The sequence below is a fragment of the Pleurodeles waltl genome, chromosome 3_1, assembly GCF_031143425.1.
Source record: "Pleurodeles waltl isolate 20211129_DDA chromosome 3_1, aPleWal1.hap1.20221129, whole genome shotgun sequence".
In the NCBI taxonomy this organism is placed as follows: Eukaryota; Metazoa; Chordata; class Amphibia; order Caudata; family Salamandridae; genus Pleurodeles; species Pleurodeles waltl.
This window is the reverse complement of record NC_090440.1, coordinates 1872341768-1872355926: the sequence shown is the minus strand read 5'-3', so window position 1 is coordinate 1872355926 and position 14159 is coordinate 1872341768. Positions and strand designations below refer to the sequence as shown.

Below are 14159 nucleotides of genomic sequence, written 5' to 3'. Positions count from 1 at the left end.
ACAAAGTCACACTGCCATTGGCTCATTGCTGTCAAAGTTGCGGTGTGATTGCCTGACCTTTGGCATAGTTATACTGGCAATGGTTGTTACTCACTAGCTTGTTTTGTGTGGTTTTTGGATTATTTTGATAGACAACAATGGGTGTTTTCAAAAAGCCTAAGGCACCTAACATACCTGCTAAGGAGAGACAGAAAATACCTGCAGAGGATTCTCCTGCGTATGAGATGGTGGCGAATGTTAGGTTTAATAGGTGTACCCGAATTTGGAATTGGCATGAATATACCTCTAGGTTCATGCAGTTTTCTCTAGAGGGTACCATGAACTTTAAAAAGTTAGATTCCTTCAGACAGACTATGAATGAGAAAAAGTCATTATCGAGTTATTATTATGAGAAAACAGGCACAGGGATCAACAGGACTTGCACTAGTGAGTGCATCAGCGAATGGCCCTTCTGAAAATACATTGATAACTTTGCCATGTTCCCGCACAGATTCTGCTGTTGCCTCTTCAGTTTCAAATGACATATCTGGTTCTGTTCCTGCTGAGCCTGCTAAAGAGAGGGAAATTAATATTGGACTTTTAAAAATTTAAATTGGAGACATTTTTACAGGGGACAGTTGATTGAAATAGGCTGATTTCCTCGATGAAATTAGATATTTGACCAGAAATGCGATAAGATGTGCAAATAAAGTATATGATAAGCTTGAAGAGCTAGCTGACCAATGGGAAGTTGACATTAGTAGAATGAGAAATGTACAAAGAAAATATCAGATGGATTTGACTAAAAAGGAAATAAAAAGAATTGGGCTTAGCTACGTAACAAGCTCATTTTAGGAATCTAGTTGAGAACTTGAAAGACTAGGAAGATCTGAAGACTTACTGGGAAAGGTGGAGGAAGAAACATATCATTAAATAGAAAGCTACAGAGGCAGGAAAGAAAAGGAGAGGCTCTGTTAGTGAATCAGAATTGGAGGCAGTGTCAAAATTTCCTCTGAGAAAAATACTTAGAGGGAATTACGTGCCTTGGACTAGAGGTGTTCTTAATGCATTTCTCAAAACTGCAAGAGGAACTTAAAAGGTGGTACAAAAAAGGTAATAGAATAATGACAATTTCAAAGATACGTTTGGTTTATTTGGATACATTATTTGAGATTATTTTGTCTAGTGATCTATGGTCTGAGTGTAAGGCTGCTGTTGCTTGTTCAACTGAGGAACCAGTTAGAGTTGCTTCGAATAATCCTTTGATAGAACATTTGAAAACGAAGGTGTCAGAGAAAGAAGCGAACCGGGCAAAGATCTTGAGTCACACAAGAGCCAAAAGAGTTGGTAAATGCTTACTATGAGAAGCTTATGCAGATGTATAAAAAATACAGCAGAGTTGAAGAACCCAAGAAAGAAGCTGTTAGTAATTTCATGTTGGCTTTCTTATAGCAGAGGGTAATTTGTTCGCAGACTAGGGGTACTAATGAAATTCTGAAGTATGTTAAAAATAGAAGTGATTGGTTTGCTGTGGAGCAGAAACAAATTATTAAAGAGAAGTTGATGGTTGCCTAGACAAAGCAGACTCAGAGATGTACAAGAAGTTCTACGTTCGATATTGTGCCGCATGACGATTCTGGAATTAATGGAGTGAACCTGATGGTAGGTGTGAGAATGGGAAGTGAGATGGTGCAGATGCAAATATGAATTTGCTGAAAAAGGGCACTGCTTTCCATTTTTGTAGTAAAATCAGACACTGGAAGTGGGAGGGTAGAAAGAATCCAGACCGAATATGGAAATACTTTTTCCCAGCTGCAGCAAAATGCAAATCAAATGCAGACCCAGTTAGTGGCCCAACCAGCTCCTGTGCAAAATGGCCAAAATCAATGGCAATTTCTTACAAGTATGCCTGTAGATCTAGTGATGCAGCTAAACATGAGAAATGCAATGTCGTGTAGTGCAGGGCACCAGCAGAATACATTGATTCATGATTTTCCTCATTTTTTTACAGAGATTAATTCCTACTGACAGTGACTGAGGGGAGGAGGAGGATTGCATGGTTGGTGCAGTCCTGAAGGTAGACCAGAGTGGTCCATATGTAGATGGTGAAGTGAATGGTCACCCGTGTCATTTTAGTAGACCCATGTACTATTTGCTTAATGGTTCATTCTGTCACGGATCCAAACATACACCTCTTCAGCAGAGAATTCCACATTGTATGCATTAGGCTGAAACAGATTGTTAATCAGGTTACGGCAGATAGTCCTGCTAAAATAAGAGCAATGAGGAACAATCATCAGTTCATATTTATATTATGAAATTCAAGTCCTGTTCATTTTTGGGCAGAGTCTTGCTTTGCAAGATAAACTTTGTGATTTACTTCACACTGGATTGTGTCTTATTTAACACTCAGTGTTTGAAAATTAAATCATAGGATTCAAGAATTCCATTGCTTTCAGTTCTAACAAACCATGAGCTACCTCAGGACTTAAGACAAAGGAAGAAGTATTTGATTTCACAGGTAAAGAGTTAGGATTGATAAAACATGCAAAACCTGCCGAGATTAATGTAAAACTCAGTGTCTCCTTCCCTAGAATAAGGCAATACAAACTTTGAAAAGAAGCACAAGAGGGAATGAAGCCTGTTATTGAACAGATGACAGAACAAAGCATTCTTCAAGCGGGGCTTGGTAATCCTTACGATTTCACAGATAATGGGCGTAAAGAAAACGAGTTGTGAATGGAGAATCATTAAGGACCCGAGGAGACAAAATAAAAAAGTTATTCCATGTTGTCCGGTGGTACTGAATCCTGCTGTAATATTGTTCCCGATTCCTACAGATGCAGAATAGTATACAGACACTGACTTATGCCAAGTGTCCTTTTCTATTCATCTTCACGAAGATAGTCAATATCTTTTTGCATTCCAATTCCAAAATAACATATTTTTTTGGTATCAAATTCCATAGGGCTAAACTGAAAGTCCTTCTATTTTTCGTCAGATCCTAAAGAAAGATTTGGAGAGTTTACAATTGCCACGTAACTCAGTCCTCATGCAGCATATTGATGACCTTCTTCTGACATCAAAGAAAAAAAAGAGTATTATAAACTAGACACAATTGCACTTCTGAATCATTTAGCTGAAAATGGTCACAAGGTTCCTCCCCCTCCTCCCACTAACATGCAGTACTGTAAAAAAAGAAGTGATTCATCTTGGTCATCACATTTAAAAAGGAGCAAGGAAAATCTCAAAGAATGTGTTTCTGCAATTCTAAAAATTGTTCCTCCATCCACCCAGAGGGAGGTGAGGATGTTCCTGATGATTGCTGACTACTATTGTGAGTGGATTTCAAAATTTCCCATGACTGTGAAGTCTTTAGTATGGCTAACACAACGTGGTCTTAGAAATAGAATACCATTTGATGACAAATTCATGGAGGCTTTTTGGGAATTAAGAGAAAAATTATGCAATGCACCCGCCCTTGGAATGCCTGATTACGATTCAACCTCACTTGTCATGATAGAGGTGGTTATGCATTATCACTGCTAACACAAAAACATGGGGGGATCATGTGTCCTTTTGCTAACCAGTCAGCTGTGTTGAATTCAATAATCCTATTGCCACATGGCCTTGGAATACCAGCGATCACTCAACTCAAGACACGTAGCCTCTAGAGGCAGCTTCTCCATATGAGCGGAGGACTGCCACCCTGCCTATCTTGAAGGCGCAACAAAAGTGAAAAAGAAAATGGTATTAAACTTAGTTTATTTTTCCTCTGTCAGCCTGAGGAGTGAGGGTGGGGGAGGGCCATCCCCGCTGGCTGGCAGCCTGAATTACGGGCAGTGAAAAGCACAAAGGGTGCTGTCGCACACGTTGCACTGCAACATTGATGCTGGTTTGATTACGAGCCGGCGTCAATGTTGTGGTGAGTTTCCTGCTGGGCCAGCGGGCAGAAACACTGTTTTTGCCTGCAAGGTAAGCGGGAACCTGTAATAGGGCCCCCAGAGGGACTGCCACATAGGCGGTCATTCCGATGCAGGACTTTGGCGGGCGGCCTCCGCTGCCTGCCAAAGTCGTAATGAGCCCCTGAGTATCAAGATAATTATTTCAAATCCAAAATCTAAATAACATGCCATGACTCTTCATACTGGATTATGGCCATACCAATGTACTATCATACCAACTACAATTCCAATAATGTAGTCTAAAGCCCCTCCTGCATCTGTTGAAAGAATTATGTGGGCCAGTGACTCAAAAGATATATTGTGAACCCTGCAACACCAAGGAAGAACCAGATCCCAATGTCCCACTGGGGCAACATTTTAAGGATCACAAACAGACACCTGACTCTGTATGCTAGAAGGTCATTGAACTGGCTGAGCTGGGCCCTAGAGGAGGGAACGTGGCAATTGACTTATCCATGATGGAATCTAAATGGATCACTTAGCTTAAACCTGAGGAAGAAGGGCTGAATAGACCGCAGGTGTGGGGTAGCCTGACTTCTATGATCCCTGAAACTCAGTCTTTGTGGTACTAGTAACATAATATGCGTTCAGTGCTAATGCACTGCAAACATGTGACCTGTATTTGTAATAAATTCTGCACAACGCCTACCAACTTGCACAGTGTCGCCGTTTGACACACCGTTTTATACCTCGTTACACAGTGACCTGGTGAAGAGGCACATTCACATTGTGAGCTGGAAGCCTTTTACTCAGAATAGTTTTCCAGCTCAGTTGTGAATGCTCTGCACCACTGGACACCATTTAACACCTTGCCAGGACATTAGAGGTTCATCTGAGTAATTACCTTATTGCAGTGTTGGGGAGTGGGGGTGGATACGCCTCATTAGACAGTTGGGGGGTCAATGACCCATTTTCTATGGCCCTGATCCTTTTCTAATGCTGTGTCCTTAATTCTCCTTGCATGATCATATGGTAGAAAATGTTATAGGGTTGGCTGTTCTGGTGCACTGAGTGTGTGTGCCATACATATGTACATCCATACAGGCTTCGTACATATGTGAGCATTTTGTTTTGTCAACAATGCCTTCTCATCTTTCTTGACATGCAGTATAAGTTGTAACATGGTTTATTATGTGATGTCACCAACCGCTCCTGATTTCAGTGGCTAGTCATAATAACAACCGAACTGGGGAACATTTAAGCCTTGTGTTTTGTACACAATTACTGGTTGGGATAACAAATCATGGGATTTTTTTTATTCTGTAAAAGGAAATCTTGTGTTTGATTACAACTGCACATCTTTTCTGTAAACTGATAATTTATGATTACCATCATTTGTTAACATTGTGTCACTGTTTGAAAGAGATTTAACAGTGAAATGGAAAAATGTTACAAGTTTCTTTTTACTTATATAACTGAACTTCAGACCCATATGCCTGATTTTTCAGCCTGAACCTACGAAGCACTGCTGGTCCATTTTTATGTCTTGTCTACTATTCCGTGCATGTGATGACTGTTGCAAGACATATTGTCTGCTTACCAAGGGCATAAGGGGCTTGGAGCCCGCCCATTGTATCCTATTGGTTGCCTCTCTTGTCGCTTGTTTGCCTACTATCTATTTGTGTTTTGTGGTTATTTCCTTCCATGAAGCACATCCTCATTACCATCTGTTTTCATTAGCTGGCTTCCATGTGTATACTACTTGCTTTTGAAGCACTACTTTTTTATTTTGGATTAAGAACTCCATGGGAGTGCATGTGCTTTCCAGCTGTCTCCCTCGTGCACTTCTCTCCCCTACACTCTGTGTTTCTCTCTCTCACTGGTGTGCTTCTCCTCACCCTCTGTAAGTTTGCAATAATTGCATCTTTTGCCTGGTAGATTATTTAAATAGGTGCATCATACAATAACAATTTTGTCCTGATGGCTTATGTCTGTTTTTCTAGAGCTGATGTTGGCAGTGTGGTAGATCTTTGTCCTATTGCCATAAAGCAGAGTGTTAATGGATAAAAACACCAATAATACCAGTTTTTGTAATCTTTACCCTTATAAGTTTGGGGCCTGTATACCTAATTAAACTCAAGATTCCTCTTGCTTAACTAAAAAGCAGGACTATAACTTTGTTGTTCATATGTCAAATACTTTCTTCTTTTTGCAGAGTTTGTACCTAAAACCACCACACTGTTGCCTCACTATATTTTCTAGTACCCTATTTTTAGGTCTCACTTGAGACAGTGCTTGTGCTGTCGCTTGTGAGAAATTTTATTAGCTTAAAGGGGGCTTAGAGCCCACCCAATGATTACCATTGGTTGGCTTCACCGTCATTCTTATTTGCTGGCTCCTGTTTGGTCAGCAAATGCCGGCTTCACTTTATTTATGTGTGTTTTTCCCTTCTCTGGAGCATGGCCGGAGTACTGTTTTTTCCGCTGCTCGTGCTTTCTTTCAGGTTCTTTTTGAAAAAATATAATTGTAGCACTCCTAGAAGGGCATGTGTTTGCAGGCCATTTCTTCCCCCAATCCCATGCCGTTGTTGCCCCATTGTTATCACCCTGTTGTTGTTGCTCTGTCATTATTGTTCTGTCTTTAATGCTTACCCGGTAGTTGTTGCTTTCCTCGTGGTTTGGCCAATTGTTGCTTCTTGCCCATTGTTGTTTGCACCCTGCCACGATGTTACTTGCACTTTCCCACCTTCCATCATTGTTGCTTTCCTCTTTCCTCTCCCGTTTTGTAACTATTGCTTGCGCCTCTCCCTACTCCTCCTGTTATCATTCCCTGGTCCTCTACCTCCCCACTCCCATCTTTGTTACTTGACCACTTGTCACTGTGGCTTGTCACCTTCCCTCCACCCTCCTGTTGTTACATGCCACGTGGTTGTTTGGTCCATGGTTGCTTCTTGCCCATTGTTGTTTGCACCCTGCAACAATGTTACTTGCACCCTCCCACCTTCCATTATTGTTGCTTGCCTCTTTCCTGACCCCCTTCTGTCACTGTTGCTTGTCCCTTTCCCTACCTCACCAGTTGTCATTCCTTGCTCTTCTCCCTCCCCACTCCCATCATTGTTGCTTGACCACCTGTCATTGTGGCTTGTCCTCTTTCCTCCACCCTCCTGTTGTTGGTGCTTGCCCTTCCCTCCCACCAGAAAAAAAACTATGCACGACCAGCGCTGACCACCTCATAGTGCTTTTGTTTCTCATTTTAGCCACATTGCATAGCAGCCGTGCTGCTGTACAACACGGCTAAAAGACATTAATGATGCCAATAGCTCCTGCGTTGGCGAGACCTATGGCTTTGCCAAGGCTTTTTAGTTTTGCAAAAACAAATCCATTCTTTGAGGGTTTCTTTTTATAAACAAAAAATGGCACGCTCGTAAACATTTTATTTTCTACAAAACTGAACCTGCTATTATGGCAAGAGTACTTTAAACAGAAATTTCCCACCGGAACAGCAAGGATTAGCAAATGGGAGGCAGACGGGATAGCAGTTTGGACGTACAGTGTCCCAGCGCCAAACATTAACTGATACCCTAAGAATGTTAATGTTTGGTCTTCTGATTTACTTATTAGTCATCTGCTCAATGTCCAAACATTAACAATGTTTGTCAGCGTCTATGTGTTTCCACCTTGCTGTGTTTGTGAGTGAGTGTTGTGTGAGCAAGTATGTCTGTGCAAATGTTTCAGTGTGTGTGTTTGCTAGTGTTTGTGTGTGGGTCTGCATCTCAGATATACATGTCAATGTGCATGTGTGCCAATATGTGAGTATGTTATGTGCTTCTGAGTTTGTTTTTATATGCAACATAAAGCCAGATCCTGAAGTTCTGTTCTGTCAATATGCCATGAAGACGAACAAGGCCCTCCAAGACTTCTGTACGTGAACGCTTCATGATGATTGGGTTTGCATCTTTTAAATATATCTTTAAGGACGTCACTTTTTAATAGATGTTTTGATCGGGTCAATTCATTTTTGCCCTCAATAAGTCACTCTTGCTGATAGGAACAAGGATTGGCAAAGCCAATAGATCTGGCCTACACAAGCGATATAGGCTTTGTCAATGTTTTGTTTAGCCATGTAAAGCAAAAGCGGCATGGCCTAAAGTAAAGACAGGCATTTCCAATGCAATGGGTCTCGCATTTGCTCGAGTTAGAGCTATTGGTGCTGTAAATTCCCAACTGGACTTTTCTTGCCACATAAATTGAAAATGAAAAGTTAAACAGATGACACAAGCAAGCCGATTCAAAGCACCATGGCTGCCATGAGCATAAGCTTGAAGGACACACAAAAGAAAAAAAAGGTTTGCTCAGTCAAACATATCGGCAATTGTGCAATTATCCATGTAACAGGGGCAGTCTGCAAGGTGGTAACAAAACCTCCCCAAGGCGGGACAAACATAAAGCATTTACCAATGACTACAAAGGATTTTTGAAAGGCAACCCCACGAACGAGTAAAAGTGATGGGCGTAAGGTGGGCGTGGTTAAAAGCCCACAAGACTTACAACAAGTCAAAGTGCTTGCCCAGTTCTACCGCTGTCCTGCACTAGCTAATGAAGGGCTCTTTGAGTTGATGGGATTTTCCCTGAAGCTCAGCTGAGCTGCCACTATAATATTAGGCCATATCCTCACTTCTTGGCGCTTGTCATTTCTCCTTCCTGTCTGCTGCGTATGCGTACTCCCTCTGCCTGGGTGGAATATTTGTGGGAACATCCTAAAGTGATTATAATCTGAAATAAAGGATCCAGTATTTTCTGCAGAATTTTTTTTTCCGCATGCCAGAAGTGGACTGAGTGGACATCTGTCTGAGCTACACTGGAGCTCAGTGAGCTCCACGCAGTCCAGCTGCAGCCCTGCCCTGCTGTTCCCGCCATAGGGGTTTCTTTTGGTTTAGGAGCTTTTTGACCCTCATTTACCCTCCACCCCAGCTCCTAGGTCTGTGTCTACTTTCCCATCTTATACGATCTAATCGAAGCAGCTGCAAATTTTCCAAAGAAAATGCATCCCCCAGCCTATGATGTCTTTAGACAAAGAATGTGGAGGGAACTGGGTGCAGAAAAGAAAACAGCAGCTGCTTGTGAGGCTGCAGGAATGTGTATGCGGGAGAACACATCACCTTTGCTGCAGCCTGATTGGGTTGGGGCACCCCTGTGTCCATGAGCACCACCTCTCTGCCTGCCCCCTCTGGGCAGCCACCCGTCTGATTCTGTGGGAGCTCACTTGTATAAAGCGCATTCAACTGCTAAAGAGTGCCAGTTCGGATGAGGGAGAGCTAGCAATACACAGAGGTCAGCAGGGAGAGCTTAACTCACTGAGCGATTTAGTTGCGACTATGTGTTTATATCTTTCTATATTTCATATGTCCATCGTCCTCCATCCAACCATCAGCATAGAACTTATGAATCAATCTATCCATCCATCCTTCCATCCACAAATGTATCCATACATCCACCCACACCTACAAATTAATCCATGAGGCTATGCATCCAAACAAAATGCATACATACATCACATGTATGCATCTCAACCTCATGGCGTCATTCATCAATCCGTACATCCATCCATTGGCACACCAAATGCACTTATTCACTCATGCATCTGTTGATTCACATGCTTTCTCAATGTCCCTACATCTGCAGTTTAATCTCTCTCTTCTGTAATCGTACCTGACCCGTCTATAGTTGTTCCTTCTGGTCGGCTGTCTGTTTCCCTCATCAATCAATTTGTGTTTGCCTATTGTACACAGATAATACTCGTTCTTTTCTGCCCTCTTGCCATTATGGGCACTCTTTAGATTTGTTTAAAACTTGCATAACCAGCGCTGTTCTTATTTCAATGACTAAGCGTCTAAGCATCATTTTCTGTGATTCTCAGTGCCTGTCTGTAGGTGCCAATGTTTGTACGTGTGCCTTCTGTGTGTTCAGCCTGTAGGTGTCTGAGCAGGGGCAGCTCCTTTGCTATGGTGAAGGAGCGTCGCCCCACTTGCTGTGCCAGAAGCAGAAAAATAAAACGATAGCTGCACTATCGTTTTATTTTTCTGCTTCTGGCACACCCAGCAGTGCAGGGAGGGGTGGGGCTGGGCCTCGGGAGGTGGGAGAGAGGAGGAGGGGAGAGTGCACCTAAGTGCATATGTGTGTTTGGCCGGCTGTCTGAGGCCAGCCAAACATGCATGCGCACTTAGGTTTCTCCTGACCAGCTGTGTTAAACAGCAGGCTGGAGAAACTGCACAGACATCAGGGCTGTGTCTGAGCGGAAGTAACTGCAGCTCAGACCAATCCTGATGCTGCTTTCTTGCAAGGTTTTGCTTGAAAGCAGCGCCAGGATTGCTGGGGAGCCTCTGCTGGTGTCCCAGCAGCGAATGCTGGGACACCAGAAGAAGAGGAGTGCAAGGCGGCAGGAGGTGGCAGGGACGGTAAGTGCTTTTTTATTTTTACCTCGTCTCCATCCAAACCTAACCCCCTGGCCCCCTGCCCCTCCCCTTGAGTTATACGGTGGCCGCCGCTGTACCCGAGTATGTATCCTCTACGTTTCTTTCTGGATTTGTGTGTATTTTCTTCAAGTGTGTATGTTTGTGGGGTGGTGTGTGTGTGTGTGTGTGTGTGTGTGTGTGCGCACGCGTTTCCCAGTTTCTACGTGTCCAGGCGCCTATGTGTGCTCCCTGTGTTTGTGCACATGCCTACATGTCAGCGTACATAAAGATGTCTGAGGTTTATTGGTGAAAATAAATAAATGTAATTATGTCCCATTCAAAATGACTATAAATAATATAAACAGAAATAATGAGTATAATTTTGCATTTATTGTACCATATGATATATGAATGAAGTACGATTCCCTTAGAACTGAGCAACTCCATAGTCACCCCACTCACTGTAGAGCAAAACACAAGACTTTACTTCATTTCTGTACTTAATACCCGTGTATACTTACATTCTACATATACACACAAACCCCATTAGTATACGTATCTATGCACATCCATGCTTATGCAGTCATACACATACACACACCTGCAGACACGTACTGACACACAGGTAAAGGCACACTTGCAAACATATGTATATAAGAATGCAAATACAAGTGGGGGAAATATGCTTTTTTTCTCTCTGAGTTATGGCCTTGAAATGGGGAAACTGGTACTTAACTATAAGAAGTCACCCAAAACAGTTAATGGAAAAGATAAGATATAAATATAAAGGAATTAACTGTCTGACAGCATTCTTTGCTCTTAGAACCACTGTTGCTGGCTCAACCTTTCAGTAAACCTAAAAAATGAGAAGAGGCCGGCTTCGAACAATTCAAGGGAATATTCCTGAAAACAAAAACGGTTTATAGTAAAAACAAAAATTTAAAAAAAAAGTTAATTGTCATCTTTTGTCAACAGCGCCAACGAGCAAAAACAAAAAAATGCTGGTGGATACTGAGAAAAGACAACTTAACAAAATAAAATACAGTTAGCATTAAAAAATAAAACTTGGCAATTTTGTTTGTCCTGCTGGGCCAGTAACAGCCTTCTGTTTGCAGGACACTGGTAGTTAGAACAAAATAGTGCCTCGATCACGTCGGGAGCAGCGGACGGGCACTAATTAAGTTCAAATCAAATAGTGGTTGATCGCTGCTCCATACAGAGAAACGAAAATTATGCCAGACATGCCTTGACGAATTACGAGGCTGTAAAGAAGAGTGCCAGGCAAACCAACAAATGGTGAGCGACAGACAGGCATCCAAACCCTTTACTGAACACAACAGCGTCTCGCATACGAGATGCATGCGCAAGCACTCGCAGACTCGACCCAAAAAACAGGGCGATGATGCGGTTTGTCTGGCCACACTGCAGAGCAGCCGCAATACTGTACAACATGGCTAAAACACATTGAAAAAGTCAATACCTGTAGTACCGGTGAGACCTATTGACGTAGCCAATGCTTGCTACTATTTAGATACATTAAAACTGTGATTGTTCATGCACTGTAACTATATCTGCCATTTTGCTGTCCTTTGTCTCTGTATTTTTACATATGTTACACACTGTGGAAATGTTATTAATTTCCTAATTATTCGAGGTACAGCTAGCTTGTTGAACTACCGAGCTAAAAAATACATTATTCACAATGTGTTCCCGATTGAACCATTACATCTTTGATTAAGTATTACCCTCTCCCCTAGAAATATAGGGCATCATCATTATGTGTAATGGTTGGCACATCATGCCCCATCATGGTAGAGTAAATACAGAGAGAGACAAAGGAAGGGCAGCAGTTTACAAGACCCGGAATAAAACGCAGAATCCTCAACTTCATAAGGGGAGAATTAATAAGGGCGTTAGGATGAGGGTGCCTCAAAGGTCTTCCTTGTGGATGAACATTTAAATACCCGACCATTTCATAAACAAAGAAGGTATTTCATTGATCATTCACAAAATATTTTCTGTTAAACTAGCCAAATGGTGGAGTAAATAATGGATACAAATTCAAGTGAGAATGAAAATGCTTATGATTCTTTCCCTAAAGCATTATTAGTACTGCATAACCATGAGCATTATTGCATTAAGTTAATCTAGTGCCATAAAGATCTGAAATAAAAAAGTGACTTACCTGCTGCAGATCTGCAAGGGAATACAGGTGGATCTGCTGGAAAAGATATTCCCGGGGGAAAATTCTGCAAATATCAAGGTAAATGCTTGTGAGTATTGAGATATGGAGGACAATGCTGTGCCCTAAATATATGAAGAAATGGGAAACAAAGTTGTCAGAGAAGTGGTCAAAGAGTCAAACAAAAGACACCAGGACATCGTGCTAGATGCACTGATTGTTTGAATTACTTAGTTTTGAACAAAAAGTTGAGTTTTCAATTTGCAGAATAAGAGAATGAACGAAAACCTGTTTAGTAATGATGTACTCTAGGATCGCATTAGAAACGGGGTGAGGGAGATCACCAGAGGTCACTTACAGGCCTTAGAAAACACAATCGATCACTAAGATCCAGACGGATTTCCACTGAGTTCAATCTAGTAAATTCGTGCTGAGAGTTCTTCTCAAAATACTTAATACCATTGTTATGCCTACACTTGACCTCAATAAATTGCAGACTTTCAGAACGCCATTGTAAAACCTGTATTTAATGAAGGTGTGAGGTGGCATCTCCTTTCAAAATTGTCCCGCTGCTGAGATGGTATTTTAGAGTTCAGCTCATCTGTACCACCGATTTATTTAAAACACTGAAGTAGCTCATCTGATCTGGTATTCAGGCCTTTATGGACTGGAGAGTGTTTTGTCCCGTTTCCAAGATATCATGATGTTTGCCTAATGCAGGTCACATTCGTAGCACAACTCCTGATCTGATTTCATACTACCACCAGTTCACTCATCGTCAAGTAGAAGTCTAGGCACTGCTGCAGCAATCTTTTTTGAGGGTCAGCAAAACTATCTAGTTAATTCCTCTCACCTGCATTAAGAAATTCTTGGTCCATAGATATCTGTTAGTCTAAAATGTATTACTAAGAATGCGGAAAGATCCAATTCAATGGGAAATGAAGAAGGCTGCAATTTGAACTTGTGTGAGCAGCTGAGCAAAGAAGATGCTAGCAGTGGGGCTTAAATCACAGAGCGGATTAAATGGGGTAAGTAGCAGAACAAACCAGGCCATTACTTAGACAAAAGGCGGAGGTAAATGTGGAGCATCAACTTGTGACACTTTTCCACTGGCCTCCGGGCACCATACTAGTATTGTAGCCTTACTAATTTTGAACTTTCATGAAAACAAAATACTTCCTCTAATTTTAATCTAAAGCTTATATGCAATTCAGTGTGAGCCAAATAAGTGAGAAGGTAACTGTGTTCGAGTGCTGATTGTACTTGCCTCATCATGAGGCTCCAACAAATAGAAACTGAGGGGACTGAAGAAGTGAGCTCGGCGTGGTCCTGATAAACCGTTAAAGCCACATGACGTCATGTGGCTCTGCTCTGTACATGTGTGACAGAAAAATACCCCCCCAACATGCTTTTTCCTTAAAGGACTGATAGCTCGATATCATTCAATCTAAATCTATTGGGTTTTTATTTCACATGTGCTATTCAAATTCCAACTGTCTCTGGCACATTTCAGTCACTTGAGCACTGCAACATCCCCAATTCCTTGTCTGAAGCACCTTGGCATCATTTGATGTGACTATCATTTTATTTATAGGCAGAAAAATTCACTATTGTCTTTAAATATATCAAAAAGATAAGTGCA

At 41.8% G+C, this 14159-nt stretch overlaps 1 protein-coding gene across 1 annotated transcript in view; it reads right to left on the bottom strand.

Moving 5' to 3' along the window:
- The window catches only part of PLEKHM3 (pleckstrin homology domain containing M3), a 525809-nt gene that overhangs the window by 228626 nt on the left and 283024 nt on the right, over positions 1–14159 (bottom strand). The window contains exon 6 of the mRNA XM_069225959.1: positions 12521–12584. Coding sequence (XP_069082060.1) covers positions 12521–12584 — 64 coding nt within the window. The remainder of the gene's footprint in view (positions 1–12520; positions 12585–14159) is intronic.